General features: G+C 41.6%; 1 protein-coding gene across 1 annotated transcript; it reads left to right on the plus strand.

The window, feature by feature from the left end:
- The first annotated feature begins 11,239 nt into the window (after window positions 1–11,239).
- Window positions 11,240–19,152, plus strand: LOC129814812 (bladder cancer-associated protein). Its single transcript, XM_055867851.1, has 2 exons — window positions 11,240–11,671; window positions 18,068–19,152. Exon 2 carries the CDS (start codon window positions 18,208–18,210, stop codon window positions 18,469–18,471), a length of 264 nt encoding a protein of 87 aa, XP_055723826.1. The 5' UTR covers window positions 11,240–11,671; window positions 18,068–18,207; the 3' UTR covers window positions 18,472–19,152.
- The last annotated feature ends 258 nt before the right edge of the window (window positions 19,153–19,410 follow it).

Genomic DNA, 19,410 nt, shown 5'->3' on the forward strand with positions numbered 1-19,410 from the left:
AGGACTAGTGCATTAGAGTGTCTAGTTTGAGAAACAGACCCATCACAAGTCCTCAACTGGCAGCTTCATTCAATAGTACCCATAAAACACCAGTCTCAACGCCAACAGGGAAGAAGCGACTCCGAGATGCTGGCCTTCTAACGCTAGCTGGCTGGCTCGCTAGCTGGCTGGCTCGCTAGCTAACGTTACGTGTATGATCTTTGTAGAAACATTATTCGTATCTCAGAGCCAGGTAGTAACGGTGTGAGTTGGGATTATGGTTCATTGTTTAGCTAGCTAGCTACATGTCTAAACAAATGACTCCACTATGCAAGTAACCATTTCAATAGAATATTCATGATGACACAGCGACAACTGCCGATAGCCAGAGCGAATTTACCAGCTACGTCTATCTACTGAAATTTCAGAGCACTCTGTCTGAGTGTGACAGAGCGCAGAATAACTGACGAATTTACGAACGCGTGTCAGTTAACCTTGGCAAAAAAGCGTAATACATTTTTTGCCTACAGCACAGTTGCAGTCATCAACGCTCTGGATAACAAAAAAACAGCCTAACCAGCTCTGCTAGGGAGAGTAAAATGGTCAGAGTGAGCTGTTTTCTCATTTGTGTCTGGAAGTAGCTAGTAAGCTAGCCAACATTAGCCAGATAGCTTGGGTGTTTGACTGCTGTTGTTGGGTCAAACCACTCGGATCAACCCTACTCCTCGGCCAGAGTGTCCAATGTGCGCGCTAAATACTCAGGGAGCGAAAAACTCTGAATTTACAAACAGACAATCTGACAAAGCTCAGAGTTTACGAACTCGCAGAGCACATTCTGGCACTACAGATTAAATGAGCTTTTAGTCTTGAAACTTTTGGTTGTTTAGTACATGGCCTCACATGTGAATCCTTAAAGAGGTGGGTGGGGCTAAGGCTTAAGAGGGTGTGAATGATGCTGAATGGGTGTATACAAAGATGTGCTCTACAGTAGGTGTACCAAAACATTCAAGGGCCATTTTCTCAAATGTAAAAAATACACTTTTAAATGTTGATACATAAGACCGAATCGAGTCGTCGGTCACATTTAGAAAGGACCTGGTACCAAATTGTAATACCTAAGATTGCTCATTCTATACAATGGGGATCCCCTTCAAACCAATAAAAAATATAGCAAAGTAATATGGCACATGATACAAGGCTCAATTGAAAAGTTCCCAGCTAACAACAAATGTTCCCACAACTTTAGAGGACATTCCCAAATAGACATGTCAAATAGAACTTACCCAGAACGTGGTTACCGTGGTCTCAGAATTTAAGATATTAATGTTCTCGACACGTTTCATGGGATCGTTGCAAGAACATTCATGTGTCCAGTATTCAGGGGTTTAGAGAATATTCAATCTACGTCCAACCACACATACACAGAACATGGTTGCCATGTTCTCAGAACATAAGATATTAATGTTCTTGACATATTTCATGGGAATGTTGCAAGAACAACATGTTGCAAGAACATTTAGTGCCCCTAAAAATACATAATGCATTTTTACTGTTACCACACAAGGCCCTGATTGGTGAACCACTGATCCATTCATAGTTCTTTGTCTGTTGGCAAGATTAGTGATACTCACTCACACACACAGTGCTTTTAAGGCTAGAGCTGATTTTAAGGTTTTACTGCTAACCTACAAAACATTAAATGGACTTGCTCCTACCAATCTCTCTGATTTGGTCCTGCTGTACATGCCTACACGTACGCTACGGTCACAAGATGCAGGCCTCCTTATTGTCCCTAGAATTTCTAAGCTAACAGCTGGAGGCATAGCTTTCTCCTATAGAGCTCAATTTTTATGGAATGGTCTGCTTATCGATGTGAGAGATGCAGACTCGGTCTCGACCTTGAAGTCTTTAGTGAAGACTCATCTCTTCAGTAGGTCCTATGATTGAGTGTAGACTGGCCCAGGGGTGTGAAGGTGAACGGCAAGGCACTAGCATGATGAACAGCCCTTGCCATCTCTGCCTGGTTGGCTTCCCTCTCTCCACTGATATTCTCTGCCTCTGACCCTATTACGGGGGCTGAGTCACTGGCTTACTAGTGCTCTTCCATGCCGTCCCTAGGAGGGGTGTGTCACATCGTGCCAGGCTTTTTTTGTGCTATATTTGACTTGAGTGGGTTGAGTCACTGACGTGACCTTCCTGTCCGGTGGTGCACCCCCACAGGCTCATGCGGTGGAGGACAATTTCGTGGGCTATACTCAGCCTTGTCTCGGGGTAGTACGTTTGTGGTCTGTTAATACCCATCTAGTGGTGTGGGGACTCTGCTGTGGCAAAGCGGGTGGGGTTATATCCTGCCTGGTTGGCCCTGTCCAGGGGTATTGTCGGACATGGCCACGGTGTCCCCCGACCCCCGTCTCAGCCTCCCGTATCTATGCTGCAATAGTCTATGTGTCGGGGGGCTAGGGTCAGTCTGTTATATCTGGTGTAATTATCCTGTCTTATCTGGTGTCCAATTCAAATCAAATCTTATTGGTCACATACACATGGTTAGCAGATGTTATTGCGAGTGTAGCAAAATGCTTGTGCTTCTAGTTCCACCAGTGCAGCAATATCTAACATGTAATCTAACAATTCCATAACAACTACCTAATACACACAAGGCTAAGTAAAGGAATGGAATAAGAATATACACATATAAATATATGGATGAGCAATGACAGAGCGACATAGGTAAGATGCAATAGATGGTTTAAAATACAGCATATACTGTACATGAGATGAGTAATGTAAAATATGTAAAAAAAAATTAAAGTGGCATTATTAAAGTGACTAGTGATCCATTTATTTAAGTGGCAAATGATTTCAAGTCTGTATGTAGGCAGCAGCCTCTCTGTGTTAGTGATGGCTGTTTAACAGTCTGATGGCCTTGAGATAGAAGCTGTTTTTCAGTCTCTCGGTCCCAGCTTTGATGCACCTGTAATGACCTCGCCTTCTGGATGGGAGCGGGGTGAACAGGTAGTGGCTCGGGTGGTTGTTGTCCTTGATGATCTTTTTGGCCTTCCTGTGACATCGGGTGCTGTATGTGTCCTGGAGGGCAGGTAGTTTGCCCACGGTGAAGCGCTGTGCAGACCACACTACCCTCTGGAGAGCCTTGCGGTTGTGGGCGATGCAGTTGCCGTACCAGTCGGTGATACAGCCCGACAGGGTGCTCTCAATTGTGCATCTGTAAAGGCTTGTGAGGGTTTTAGGTGACAAGCCACATTTCTTCAGCCTCCTGAGGTTGAAGAGGCGCTGTTATGCCTTCATAACCACACTGTCTGTGTGGGTGGACCATTTCAGTTTGTCCGTGATGTGTACACCGAGGAACTTAAAACTTTCCACCTTCTCCACTGCTGTCCCGTCGATGTGGATAGGGGGGTGCTCCCTTTGCTGTTTGCTGAAGTCCACGATCATCTCTTTTGTTTTGTTGACGTTGAATGAGAGGTTGTTTTGCTGACACCACACTCTGAGTGTTCACACACACACGTATGCTCCCTCTAATTCTCTCTTTCTCTCCCTCCCGGAGGACCTGAGCCCTAGGACCATGCCTCAGAACTACCTGGGATGATGACTCCTGGCTCTCCCCAGTCCACCTGGTTGTGCTGTTGCTCCAGTTTCAACTGTTCTGCCTCTCTCTGGAACCCTGACCCGTTCACCGGACGTGCTACCTTGTCCCGGACCTGCTGTTTTCTAATCTCCCTATCTCTCTCTCTCTTTCTATACCATTCCTGCTGTCTCAACCTCTGAATGCTCAGCTATGAAAAGCTAACTGACATTTACTCCTGAGGTGCTGACCTTTTGCACCCTCTACAACCACTGTGATTTTTATTTGACCCTGTTTGTCATGTATGAACGTTTGAACATCTTGATTAACAATCTGGCCTTAATGGCCATGTATTCTTAATGGCCATGTACACAGCCAGAAGAGGACTGGCTACCCCTCGGAGCCTGGTTCCTCTCTAGGTTTCTTCCTAAGTTCTAGGGAGTTGTTCCTTGCCACCGTGCTTCTACATCTGCATTGCTTGCTGTTTGGGGTTTTAGGCTGGGTTTCTGTATAAGCACTTTGTGACATCTACTGATATCAAAAGGGCTTTATAAATACATTTGATTGCTTGATTAATCAAACCGAATCACACCGTTCCTTTATCGCAGGGGTGTCAAACTCATTCCACGGAGGGCCTAGTGTCTGCAGGTTTTTTGTTTTTCCTTTCAATAAAGCCCTAGACAACCAGGTGTGGGGAGTTCCTAACTAATTAGTGATGTTAATTCATCAATCAAGTACAAGGGAGGAGCGAAAACCCGCAGACACTCGGCCCTCCGTGGAATGAGTTTGACACCTGTGCTTTATCGTATCGGAGCATGCATCTAGATATGTATCGAATCACCTTGAAAGTGAAAGATGCACATCCTTATAGTTTACCCATTACCCACCTTTTTTACCACTACATCACTGATGTTAATATAGAATCGTAAGTAATATTCTAATAATTAATCTAATAATACGATCATCTGTGTGCTCCATTGATGTCTGTTTGTGCGGAGCCTGAATAGTAATGCCTAGGAATGCAAATGTGAATGCTATGTAATTTGAGAAAAGAGATCTTTATGTAGAGTTGATGATTCTATGCAATTCATCATTACAACTGACTCAACAGTCTCTGATGCTACGTGTCAGTGTGAATCATTTCTCACATTTCCTCCCTTTCAGGGGTATACTGTTACAATTATATAGCTAATAGGCAATGTGTTTGTAGATAGACTGAGGTGAAAGAATTTACAGCAGCCAATGTGATAATGGCTTTTTGATAATGTTTTTGCTTTTCTCCAAATACCATTTTTAAATTGTATACTAGGACTCAATTTGCATATTGAATGAAGTGTCCTAAGTCAATGACATCTCTGACATCAAATCAAATTTATTTTATATAGCCCTTCGTACATCAGCTAATATCTCGAAGTGTTGTACAGAAACCCAGCCTTAAACCCCAAACAGCAAGCAATGCAGGTGTAGAAGCACATCAATGCCTAAACATAGGCCTATCATCGACTTCTTGATATTTAAACCACTTACCCATATCCATCACTCTTAGAAAAAAATTGCTATTCGGCCTTGTCCTTGTCGGAGATAGATAGAACCCTTCCACCCACAAATAAACATTTTAAACGCCATTTTTTCCCATAGAGGTTCCAAAGAACTAATCTCAGATGAAAAGGGTTCCACGGGGTTCCACTTTACCTTCTACAGGAACCCTACGGTTTACATGGAACCCTTTTCATCTGAGATGGAGTTGTTCTTTCGAACCCTATCATGGAAAAATGCTTTGGGAAAAGGTTTTATAACATCTGATATAATTTTGTCAAGCCAATTCATTGAGATTATGAGGTCCTAATCGCTTGTACTGCTTGGCTAAATGGCAAAACCCGTTTTTCAAGTCCTTGTATGCAGAAAACACCCTTCTCAGAGTGAAATCAATTCACAGGCTAAATATTCTAAGCAGCGTATCTTCAGATGTCTCGACTTTGATATTAGCCTATTACATGGGTGGATGCACTAGGATTCAGAGATTGAGAAGTGGTAGGATTGCCATGGAAACTGGGGAATCAAGCCAAGGCTATGCATTATCTATACTTCCATCCCATCTCATATACTTAGGTCCAGCTCTTTCCAATAACATTATGCGAATAAAATGTTCTACTATTGTTATCATTGATATAGGAAAGTCTAAAGGATTATGGCTTATAAAATGAAATAAACTACCAGGGAATTAATGCTAATGTGTTACTGTAGCTAAAGGCATAGACTATAGTCAGGCTCAATTCAGTTTGCATGTTTACAAATTACAGTATCTCTATATCATCATGAATTCCTAATGTCATGACTTGGCCCTCTTTGAGTACAGCGAGCACCATCCCCCCCCCCCCCCCCTCTCTCTCTCACCACCTCTCTCTTCCCCCTACACCCAGGCTCTGTTATCTCAGGTCATAAATTCCTAGAGGAGACTCTCTCCTCATGGCCAGGCAGTATAGAGAGAGATGGTTTAACAGGAGAACAAAGGAACGTCTTCCACATGACAGAACTTGAGAACTGAACAATGTCCATGTTTTGGAGAATGTGTATACAGTCGGGGGAGAATCCAGCTATGACCGGTCCATTTCGTTTAATGTTTGTGAAACTCATGAGAGACAATACAGCCACATTACCATAACTCTGTTCATACAAGAGTCTCAGTTGTGAGGTTTGCGTCTAATTGTTGTATAAAATGAATGAGTAAAGATGAAACTATTTGTGAAATTATGTAATGTGATTTTAAACTGTTTATTGAAGGAAACTCCAATTCCCTTTGGAGTTTAACTAAGTCATAGGCCCGCCCCATGAGTACAGACATTGATCTGGCGTCATGGGACAGCCCTTTCCTACTGTTCTGGATATAGCCCCCACCTTGGGAATTTCCCAGTAGATCAGTACCTCAATCACAGAGGGAGCTAAGTTTTGAGTAGAGACCATGCGTACCTTGACCATCGAGGGAGCTAAGGTTGTAATGGTTGCTGAATCTTTGAACCATACCACGTGGTTAAACTCTGAGACTATCGATCCGACAGAATAAGAGCTACTCTTCGATACTAATTACTAGTCTGCAGCTAGTAATTATGTACCCGTGAATGCGAGGACCGACAACCGCCGACACATCTATTCTATAAGAATATTTCTGAATGGGACTCTGAAGTATTCATTCTAACCACGGAAGAGAGAGAGAGGGCGGACGAACTTTCCAACGGAAAGACTGACGATTTCAACAGAGATCACAACGACACACTGAGCGTAAATATATTGATTGATTGCAATTATTCCCGAATGAGTGAGCGTTCATGTGCAAAGGATTAGCATTTCAAAGAATATAATTATCAAGTGTGTAGTGACTTATTTGCGTAATTCCAGCCTTTCTCAGTCTACACCCACTTCCCTTTTGTCCACCAAGCCATAATATCGCTTTATCCCAATATAATTTCCTTGTAACCATATATATTGCTGTTTGTTTATGCATTTCTGTGATTATTTAGTTAGTTAGTAAATAAATGATTGAGACAATTGATGTATGGATGATTCATAGTAAATGCTGGGTTCGTGCAGATAACCAACAATTTACGACGTTTGGAATGAGACTAACGTGAGGTAAAGAATAATTCATTAATTAGAAGACTAATTGATCAGATATTAAAATATCTGAAAAGTTGTATTAGGAAAATTATAACTTTGCGATCTGAATATTTTCCTTGGTCTTCCTAGTTAATTACATTTACATGATTAGAATAATCACACATTTATAATTATAGAGAATCGATTTGATAAAATAACAGTCTTCATTTTAATGATGCCAAAGACACAACACTAATTTAGTTCCTCCACAAATCTGTAATTCTAAGTGTGTGCATCCAATACAAGAATCTGCCAACTGTCTTCAGGATGCAAGTGTAATGGAGCCAGTTTGGTGACCACATTCGCATGTGAGTAACCTAACCCTAAAGAGTTGCTTTGGCTTAGCAGGCTAGTGCTGTCTTCTAGCACACAGGAGACCTGGGTTTTCACCCTGGCTGTCACATTCGTGTCGTGCCCCAGTTGGATCTGTGGAGGAGGTCAAAGGTGGGTATAATGGAGGTGATATGGTGACCATGAGGCAAGTTATATTTAAACATTTATTTCACCTTTATTTTAGCAGCATTGAGACCAATATCTAGTTTACAAGGGAGCCCTGCATATACACAATTTACCACTACAGCATAATACAAATATACAAGATTACAAAACATACTCAAGAGAAACAATCATATTCCTCAGCAAAGAGGTCCTCAATCCACAATTTGAACTGCCTGAGATGCACCAGTACACTAGTTAGTTGTAGATTGTTCCATACATGGGGTGCCTATTTGGCTCGAAAACAGCTTATGTGGCATCGATATGAGCCAGAAACATATATTCTACTGTGAAAATGGACTACAAAGTGTTTATAGGACAACTTTGGTCATAAAGTCAGTCTCGTCCAAAACGGAGTTTTGTCAGACTTGTGGTCATGACTGCATAAATGAAGGTTGGGTTTGTTTCAGTCCTGCCCACATGCGTCAATGACTTAACCTCATACCTAGTCCCGGATATAGGCTATCCAAAGTCAAATCAATTTTGCCACGGTCGCACACCAGCTGGCTGAAGCTAATTGGCTAAATAATTTGGCTAACTCTTCCCACCTGCGAACACACACATGAGACAGCCAAATCAAACCACACCCCGAAACCAACTCACGTTTGAATTCAGTCATGGCCGCTAGAATTTCTTAATCAACTAAATCTAAAACGAGGTCAAATCAGGAAGCGCAGTCACCCTTTAAAGCTGAGATCTGCATAAGGTGAAACTGGTCGCCCCCTGGCGCATTTCTTATTGTTTTGTTTTTGAAACTGGGTAGAGGAGAATCCTGCGGCAATGATGTGCAATGATGTCAGAGGGGGAAAAAATGGTGTTCGTTGTTTGAAGTAACTACATTGTTGTTGAAATATTGCAAACAGACGTGGGAGTTTCACCGCTACGGATTCCAGCTTTAATGGTATGATGCACAATATGTTGAAAACCTGACCATACAGTACAGTAAACAGTCTCTCTCAGCATGCATGTGTCTGTCTTATTCACCAACAGCTCCGCTACCTAATGAAACCACTGTTCATTCTCAAAACCCCAGTTGAAGTCAAGTAATGAGACCAACTCAGTGGCCTTGTGGTTACAGTGTCGGCCCTGAGATTGGAAGATTTGAGGTTTGATCCCTGTTGAGTCATACCGAAGGCTATAAAATGCTCTTTGCTTGGCATTCAGTATTAAGGCCCTACAACGGACTAGTCCAGCACAGGGGGTGTAATTTTACATCAGCTGCCTCATGCTACAGAAACAGGAGATAGGCTCCTGCATTATAGCTCGGACAAGGCTTACTTACATGAGTCATGACCATGTAGTGCCTCAGCTACATGCCTTACAGCAACAAGCAGCAACAACTGCATCATAGCAAGATAAGCCTAAAATAAAATATTTGGCCTGTTGTAATAATGTGATAGTCTTGGACTTAGAGCAATGTATAGGATACATCATCAAAATCATCATTTTTCCCCCTACCCTGAAACAAACCAACAACAAACCAGGTAGGCCTAAATGTGATGCGCTGTCTGACAGGGAAGGACTGGGTGTGCCTCATTGAAGACCATATATGTTGCATTGATTCGATCTGTAATAGACTATGGAAGTATAGCATATGGTTCGGCAACCCGTCCGTCATTGGAAAGGCTAGATGTCATACAGGGACAAGGACTCAATAGTGGGGCGTTTCGGACTTCCCCAGTAGCTGCACTACAGGTGGAGATGGGGGAAATGCCATTGCAGATCAGGAGACAGCAGCTGGCAAGGAATTATTGGGTCAGCCTACAGGGACATGGGGTGTCTCATCCTGCGAAAGGGATTTTACAGGCATGCTGGGAACATGAGTGAAGACAGAACACAAGCTTTGGATGGGCGGGTAATAGCCAGGCGAAGGAGATGGGACTGTATGGAAGGGAGGTTAGTCCAACGGAAGCTATCCATGTGAATCCATCATGGCTACTCCCACCTCCAGTAGTAGATCTAGATGTATTGGAGAGACTACAGGAAGACAGGGAGGGTGTTGATCCATCTGATTGGAGAGACTACAGAAAGATAGGGAGGGTGTTGATCCATCTGATTGGAGAGACTACAGGAAGATAGGGAGGGTGTTGATCCATCTGATTGGAGAGACTACAGAAAGATAGGGAGGGTGTTGATCCATCTGATTGGAGAGACTACAGAAAGATAGGGAGGGTGTTGATCCATCTGATTGGAGAGACTACAGAAAGATAGGGAGGGTGTTGATCCATCTGATTGGAGAGACTACAGAAAGATAGGGAGGGTGTTGATCCATCTGATTGGAGAGACTACAGGAAGATAGGCAGGGTGTTGATCCATCTGGAGAGACTACAGAAAGACAGGGAGGGTGTTGATCCATCTGATTGGAGAGACTACAGGAAGATAGGGAGGGTGTTGATCCATCTGGAGAGACTACAGAAAGACAGGGAGGGTGTTGATCCATCTGATTGGAGAGACTAGGGAAAGATAGGCAGGGTGTTGATCCATCTGATTTGTTTAAGAGACATCTGAATACTGTGTATCAGGATTTTGTGGCCATTTACACAGATGGTTCAAAAGATCCAAGGACAGGACGTACTGGGTCAGCATTTGTAGTGCAGGAATGTGGGGTGAGAGTCAGGAAACGTATTACAGATCATCTGGCTGTATATATGGCGAAGATGATGGCCATACTGTTGGCCTTGCAGTGGGTGGAGGAAGTTAAGCCAGAAAGAGTAGTTATTTGTTCTGATTCATGTGCAGTGCTAAGGCTTATCCAGTCCTTTATATCACGTAGCAGACAAGACCTGCTTTATGAGGTGCTACAAACCCATGGCAGGTGTAAACAAATGGGTATACAGATAATATTTACATGGATCTGAGCTCATGTGGGGGTGGAGGGGAATGAGGCAGTTGATGTACTGGCTAAACAAGCACTAAGTAGTGGGGATGTTGATGTGGTAGTTTCAATGAGCAAGGCAGATGCAAAAAGCATGACATGGACAGTGATGTTGGAGAAATGGCAGGAGTAGTGGAATAGAGATATTAAGGGCAGGCATTTATTTCAAGTACAGAGGAAAGTTAGGGAGGGGATAACGGCAGGAAAGGACAGAAGAGAGGAGGCTGTATTTCCAAGATTAAGGGTGGGACAGAGCCAGCTGAATAAGATCTTACATGTGATAGGAAAGCATCCAACAGGAAAATGTATTGCCAGGAAACAGAGACTGTGGAGCATGTATTGATAATGTGTGGACATTATTGGAGGGAAAGAGAGATGATGAGATCTAGTATGAGGGAAAAGGGGATACAGGAAATTTATTTAAAGACTATATTGAGTAGAACGTCATTAGATATAGCCTCAAATGTTTTATATTTTTTAAGAGCAACAGGGCTGGCAGGTAGGATTTAGTTTCTCCCTGTCTCTGGCCCACACTCCAATACAATAGGTGGCGGTAATGCACCATAACGTTGGATGCCAACTGACGATAAACCCCACCGAAGAAGGAGAATTCGCGTCTCCTTCCTTTGTAACATATCTGGAGGGCTCAAGCTACCGCTTCTCTGACAGCAATATTGGATAAGGAACAATAGAATAAAGCCTGAAAAATATTTGACGTTATTTAAAATTTGGAACTATAGAATTATTGACCTCATAATATTTATTGTGAATAAAATAATTTGAACATAATTTACACTAAGGCAAATTTGTTACCATCTATTTATTTTTGTTTTGTAATTGAAATGTAATTAAAGCCAGAGATACTGTATAATGTTTAATGACGAGATGGTCTTGTGTCCGTCCTGACAATGGGAGTTGTCTGCTATAGGTATCGGTTTGCTTATCTCTGTATTCCCGCGTGGACAGAGTTTGACGGGAGGGGACCAATCTGGCGCCGCCTCTTCCTCTCTGGGATTGCTACGCAGTCGTCTAGGCAGCAGCAATGGAGTCCGTCAAAAAAAACTATCAAGAATGAACCTGGAAATTGACAGGTCTGTTTCTATTCTTTGTATGATGTGTTATTCAAATACTTAGCTTCAAACGCGAAATATTAGCTATGTATAATTCAATTGGACAAGTTGTTACAAACTACTATTTCAACACGATTGTTTTAGCTAGCTATGCAAGTAAGCTAGCTAGTAGCTCGTTAGCCAGCTAACGTTAATTATTAACCGAACAAGCTAACGTTCTCTAGCTAACTACTCGTTTTGGTGATATATTATCAAAATAAATCTTTCACAGCATGTTTTTGGATTTATTCAGCAGTTTTTACACAATGAATTACGATACCATTGGCAATTAATGTTGGAAGTTAAATGTATAACGTTACTCATAAAACTTAAGTTTAACATTACAGTATAATGTTCTGTCACTGTTTCCTGTTGACAAGACCTTTTGATAAATAGTCCAAAGTCAAAACAGTTTGAACGTGTCCAAATCAATAACCAATATGCAGAAACAATACGTGATATATCGGGAAACCTAAAATGTACTATGTATTTTTTTAAACAAGCACTTTGTAAACTGCACACGCACAAAAAACTTTGACAATTGGCAATAAATCACTTAACGATTTAGAGGGAAAATCCGGTTGTATGCACTGTTGAAACTACTACCATTCAAAAACCATATGTAGCCTAAATTGGATATTTTTACATGACGGGTGTACACTAAAGACAGGAGCTGTGTTCGAATACTCGTACTAAACGTACTATTTGACGTAAATTGAGCATGTAGTATGGTTATTGGTCATAGTATGGATAGAGTTAGTATGCCAAAAGTTCCCCAAATTTTTTCCCCCAGCTTTATTTAACTAGGTAGGCTAGTTGAGAACAAGTTCTCATTTGCAACTGAGACCTGGCCAAGATAAAGCAAAGCAGTTCGACACATTTCCTTACTTTTTGGGCCCATAATGCAATTCTTCAGGAAATCGATGTGGTTTCACAGTTTCAGATTTGAAGAAAAGGGCGGAATATATGCAGCCGAAGTCCGACGAGAGTGGATACAAATGAACTGCATTAACTAATTATGACAAATGTTAAGAAAATGTTGAGCAATATAATAAAGTAATGACTTAATAATTATTTACGCTACATTGGCGTTGGCTGACAATGTGTTGGCTACGCTATCCTTACGAACCGCATAGCATACATATTCATTACAGCAGTAGGTACTACCGGTATGTTAGTTAGCTAGCTAACGTAAACTCACCCCATTCCGTACAAATGTGCGTAACCGCAACATTCAAACAAGGCTACAAAGAAAACTAATGGGACTGTAGCGACTGTGGTGACTTCAAAATCGGGGGTGTGAACTAGGTTTCTATTCAAGCGTTGATCGACATGGTAATGGCTCTATAGTATTGGAGAAAAGTTGAAAAAACTGACCCTCCGTTACATCTTGACGTGTCATGTCGTAACGTACAGCACGCATAAAGCAACTATTTCTGTCTTACAATCTCTCTCCACCAGGTGTAGCACTTCTCTCATTGTTTAAAAACAAGAAATGAACAGTGACAGGGGTAAGGGGTGGATACCTAGTAATTTTTTTCGGCATCATTGCATGCGATCATCATTCTCAAAGCCGCTGTTTACTTCTAAGATCACTTTAGCACCGCCCTAAAACCCCGATTCAAATTCGACACAAACCTTCAAATAGGTATGTAATGACACATTATATAAACTCTTTATAGTGTTTTATTTACATTTTTAGAGGCAATAAGGTGATAAGTTGGACAGATCAAGTGAAAAAAGCAATTTTCACGCACGACATCTGTCCTTCTCACTATCACGCATTCGTTTTGCTTCCCCACCGCCATTTTTAAAAAGACCCGACGGGGCTCATTGCCTGCTTGAATTATGCAGAAACGGGCAGTGTTTAGGTCATGTAATTGATTTTGTTGGAAAGGGGAGAAATAGTGCTTTACAATGGTATTGACATTACAGTTGATCTGGAAGTATTACGTTTTTGGGGCGTTAAAATAAGGGCAATTGTACGGACCAAGGCGATGTACGAGTTTACGTGAGTTTACGTTACCTCGTTAGTTGGCTACTAATACATTCAACTTGCCAGTATATTAATTATATGCTATTTAACTAACTACCCAACGTTTATTGACTTGATTATTCACGTCATTCTTAGCTAAGTGGTGTAGTTGTTGTGCGTTGTCAATGGACATACATTCGCTCTGGCTATTTACTCAATTTCAGAGCACTCTTGTCTGAGTGTACCAGAGTGCAGAATAACTAATTAATTTACGAACGCTCAGCACCCGTTTACTATGGCACTCCAGATTGAATTTACAAACACAAAAATGTCTGACTTGTTATGTTATCAAGCTATCAAGAGGTTGCATAACAACATAATCAATTTCCGGTACACAGGTGTAGGGCTAGTATGCTCAAGTGAAAGGGTACCGTTTGTTTACAGTACATTCAAATTAACTAATAGTATGTAGTAAATGGTCATTAAGTATGTATGTATGGTTATCCGAACACAACCAGGGTGTCACACACAAGATGCTTCACTTCTTCAATGAGGTTTAACAGCAGTTGACATCCAATAAGTGTTGCATTACCGCCAGCTACTAGACTGGAGTATAACTTCCTTATACTTTGCATGAAAATAAACAAATACCCTACCATCTAACCCTGTAATCAGTAAAAAATCCAATCTTACTGAAATGTTTATCACTTGTTGGCCTATCCCTCTACTGGTTCAGATCTACTACTCACACCACTCCTCTCAGGATCCTTCCCCCTTGACCTATCTTCCTCTACTTTCTTCACTGCCTCAGCAGATGACAACTTCTGCACAACTCTAACCCTGGAAACCTCAACCTGCCTCTCTCGCATCGGACATTTCTGATCCCCAACCCCATGGGCACCCTTACAATTAACACCTACCACTACTTTCCCCAATGCTACACATTCCTTTATCTCATGCCCTTCTGCACACTTCTCACACCTAGGAACCTCCCTCCCACACATGGCTGCCACATGCCCATAAGCTTGACACTTGTAACAACATAATGCTATCGTCACAAAAGCTCCTAACATCACTTTGTCGGGCAAAGAATCAACATCAAAACTCAAAAGAACAGACAACGACTCTTCTGTTTCACCATTCTGCGTCGCACCAAACGACGAGCATCACCCTCTGTCCAGAAGAAACACAAACAATTATCACAAGACCACTTCTGGTTACCTTCACCGATTCCACAACACCTGAAATCCACGCTGAAACCACAAATGGACCAGCCAAAAGGCAAGGGTCCACTTTTTCCCAAAATTCCACTCCTACCGTCAGACTCATCTTTATCCTGACCCTTGGTACAAGCCTTGGGCTCCGAGAACTTCACCACACCTACCTCCTCCGATACTTCGCCCTCACTCTCTTCTATTTCTCAGCCTGTCTTCAATCTGGCGTCAAGCTTACTCTGCTTACACTTTCTACCATTCTTCTTTAACAAACCATCTTCCTTATGCCATTTTTATCAACAATTCTTTACTTGGTCATGAGGATTCTCTATACCACCACGCTGTCTCTCAAAAACAGTCAGACATTCATGCGTTCAATACGGAGTTATTTTCTAGCCAACATTTGAGTAATTGAGTTGAGTAACGTTGCTTGTGAACAGAGCTGTAAAGATTTGACACTTTGGTTAAAGGCAAGTCCAAACGCATACTAGTAGTCATCGCTCCTGCTCGAGAGTCTACACATTCCGGGTGAAGTAAAACAATATCTCTCTGGCTTCTCTGGCAAGCTCTCATTGTCTTACTGATCATCGTTCTTATAACATGTCATTGCACAACTCACACTACAAGAGCATTGCAGATTTTGTGCCAATAAAATCAAACGTTTGAAAATATCGGGCTGTCTGGGATTGCTCAGACGCGATCGGTAGCCCTCAAATTGCGTCTCTGACCTGCTCACATTAAACGAGCGTCGGTGACAGCCGCGCCCCGAGTTGGCAACGACATGGGGATTTTGTCTCCGATCTCAAACTTGTCTGTGACAGCTAAATCAGGACCAAAATCATGTAGTGTACACCCGGCTTTAGAGGACGGTCAGCTACATTTTGGAATTTAGCATTTTGATACGGCAGTAGAAAGAGAAAGGCAACACTTTTTTGTTAATCACTCATCGATTATGTTCAATAGCGCAAGAGGGGGGAGATTAGGTTGCACGTCCTGTTAAAACTAACATTGCTCAAAACCACAGGAATCAGGGAATAATGCCTGACTGGTAGTGCTGAACGATTAGTGCTTTTTGAGGTCGGTTTGGTTTTAGTTCGATTATAAAAAATAAGAAAAATATGGATTTTGGTTTGAATTATTTGTTTTGACATTAAATGTACTATGCATTATGTGCGTTGAATGCTGTAACACAGAATAAAACAATTAAAAGTCCAATGATGGTAGTGACTGCCCATTGCTGCTCATCGCTTATTAATCATAATTTATTCACCTTACTTTAATAAAATATTTGGTGACTTTGTTTCATTCCAAGTTCTCATTTAGAGCTGCTGCTTATGCTGTCTGACAAAATCACAATTTATAGTATTCTTCAAAGTTAAATAAGGGATATTTTTATGACTGCTGAATACAAACTATCAATCACTTAGATAATGTATTTTCAGGCTCGCGAAGCAACTGCTTTCTATCCCTGTCAATCGGGCGCCCGCTCTGAAGTTTAAGGGTGCACACAGTGGATTATGGTCATTGTAGTTAATTACCACGTTTTCTGTGCTGAACTATGTGGAATATTGGCCTGTTGGAAACTACAATTCCCTACTACATCGAACAGTTCTGCACATCGAGCTCACAGGAAAACCCCAGAACTAAATGTAATTCAAATAATTGAACCGACTTCAGTCAATTATGTGTTTTAAAAGCCGAAAAATAACAGACATTTTGGGTTAATCGCTCAGCACTAATCACTGCTTAGAGGACAACTTGTAGAAACACCTAGCTACATTCTTAAGTGTTGAATTTTGATTCAAATGGTATTGTAATGCAACACTTTTTCTGTCCATCAATATCAAATTGAAATCAATAGAACGGGGTAAACGTTTGGGTTGTATGCGCTCTTAAACTAAAACTAATCAAAAGCCACACAGAATCGGAGAATAATTTTTACATCACTAGTTAGAAGAGAATTTGTTGAAGACAGTCATCTAAATTCTAGAATGGCATTGGAGATTTTGGGAGGCTGCCGAAACGGGGAAGGAAACAAATCAGTTGCTTTATTAAACTTTTATTTAACGAATCATGACCCGTCATAGGATCTGAACTAGGGCTGTGATAATGCCAGTATCGCAGTAATTTTTTCCAATGCCGAAAAGGAAAACAGTGTGTTTTAAAGATTCTTTATGTAAAATATCGTGTGCTATAGCTTGGAAAAGAATAAAGGTGACTCTGGATGACAACATGTTTCCAGCATTAGGGCTGTTTTCCTAAAGAATCCGCTTCGTGTTTTGTTTCCTTGCCATGGTACTGAGTATCGACATACTGGTATCGTCCCTGCCCTAATATCAACGGTTGTCTGTAATTTAAGTGATAGTTTGACTCTCAAATCGTCGTATTGATGTGTGGCCATTCATTCCATTTGAATTCGAAACATGACAACAGAGTTCTAAGTCCTGCGAATACCAGTGTACACGACCAAACCAATGGTACAAAACCAAAGATTTGTTTTAATCCATAGATTTTGTGTAATTCAGATGACTATAATCTTTTATAGTATCAACACCAATCTGTGGTAAAAAGTATGTGTATTTCCTGTAATTGGTTTGTGGTGGAAACGTTAATCTGCAATTTAGTAACACGTTCTGTCCACCATAGGGACATTTTGCAAAATATAAGAATTCAATGTCAAAAGAATTTCCAATTAGGATGATTGTAAATTTAGCACCCTCACATATTTTTACAACAATGACATGAATTTCTTACTACTTTAACCATGGAGAGAGTTAGAAAATGCTATTAACGACAATTTAACCAGGTGCTCTAGACTAGAGCATCCATAGTCTGTGCAGCAGGCTGAATGTTTGATGTCCCTACTTGTTTTCTTCTTGAAGCTAGCTAGCTAACATTATAGTGTTACTAACTGCAGCTAGTCAACCAAATCAACCCCACCATAGTTAACTTGCCTTTAATGCAATGAAAGATATTTGTTGTGCTCGATCTAACCCAACATATCCGTAGCACTAGCTGCTTGGGCCTTTTGGGTGAGCAGACTAGCGTAGCTAGGTGATGAGAGCGTGACCAAGTTGAGCTATTTTTGCATTTGCAGGGAAATATGGCTAACTATGTCATGTCAAAGAGAAACGTATAACTGATGCTTGTCTGCAACTTTTTATTTACTGTATCCTTTCCTTTCTTTAGGCCTAACCTGAAGGTAAACGGTTACAACCTGCTCCCACGTCACATCTGCCGTGGTTAGGAAACCGCACTGTGTGTCATTCCATCTAGCCCTGTGGCCAACTGTTTGAGGTTGGTGTGATTTCGCTTCCCCCTCGCAGACAATGTACTGCCTTCAGTGGTTGCTCCCAGTCCTCCTCATCCCGAAACCCCTGAATCCGGCCTTATGGTTCAATCACTCAATGTTCATGGGCTTCTACCTGCTCAGCTTCCTTCTGGAGAGGAAGCCATGTACCATTTGTGCCTTAGTGTTCCTGGCAGCCCTGTTTCTCATCTGCTACAGCTGCTGGGGAAACTGTTTTCTGTACCACTGCCATGACTCCACACTGCCAGACTCTGCACACGACCCCAGCATTGTGGGCAACTAAGAGGATCCCACTGACACTAGGAGCACACGGACCCTGGACAATCTGTATCTAGGCTGTGAATAAAATCCCCCAGTTGACTGTCGAGATGCTGAGAAACCTAGACAGTGTCCCGATTCTCATCCCCTCTGCCCTTAGTGTGCACTTGTTCACTTCCCTTCATGGATTTCAAAGGAATTGACTGTTGCAAAAAATAGGGTGGTAATTCCCTCCAACGATTACACAAATCCAGTGCTTTTAAATGCATGGGGAGGAGTGTATATGTAAACTTTCCAGAAAATGCCCTATCCTGCCCATCTCCCTCCTCACTACTGCCCTCCACCCCTGCCTTTATCCCCTGGTCTTGAGTGAACGTCCACTACCCTGGACTCACATTTGCAATGGTTGCCTTTTATAGTTTTCATATGTTATGTTAATACATCAATTTTAATTACAGAATGCTGAAAGTTTCCAAAGGGTAGAAATTGTGTGTGTGTTAATCAGCATTTTCACAAGTCATACTATCAATATGTTATGGTAGCAGGAAGGTGAACATGAATATCCTGCGTCCTTGTTGAGCTTTATTGATGTCGAGAGTAGAAGAGTGATGTGAACCATCTTCATGTCACTTCCCCTGCAGAGCTCAAATGTTACCACAGCCTTTTAATTTATTAAAGTTCAACGTCTGAAGGCGCTATCACTGACCATGGCCTCGTGTGTTTTCTCGGTTGTTCTAGGCTTTATGTCAACTGCAAGTTTGATCAATTGCCCACTATCTGCATTTGAGCGAGTGAGAATGCCTCATGACTAAGAAGGAAAAGCTCAATATTGTTGGTGAAAGATTTTTTTTTTTTTTTTAGGGTTCACAATCTCAATATTTGAAAAGACAAGTCTGCTTTTATAAAGTTTATTATGAAAGTAATTGAAATGAGAAGGTTAATTACTGCGTGTTGTCTGGTGCTG

This window comes from Salvelinus fontinalis, chromosome 18 (assembly GCF_029448725.1).
Source record: "Salvelinus fontinalis isolate EN_2023a chromosome 18, ASM2944872v1, whole genome shotgun sequence".
NCBI classification, from domain to species: Eukaryota; Metazoa; Chordata; class Actinopteri; order Salmoniformes; family Salmonidae; genus Salvelinus; species Salvelinus fontinalis.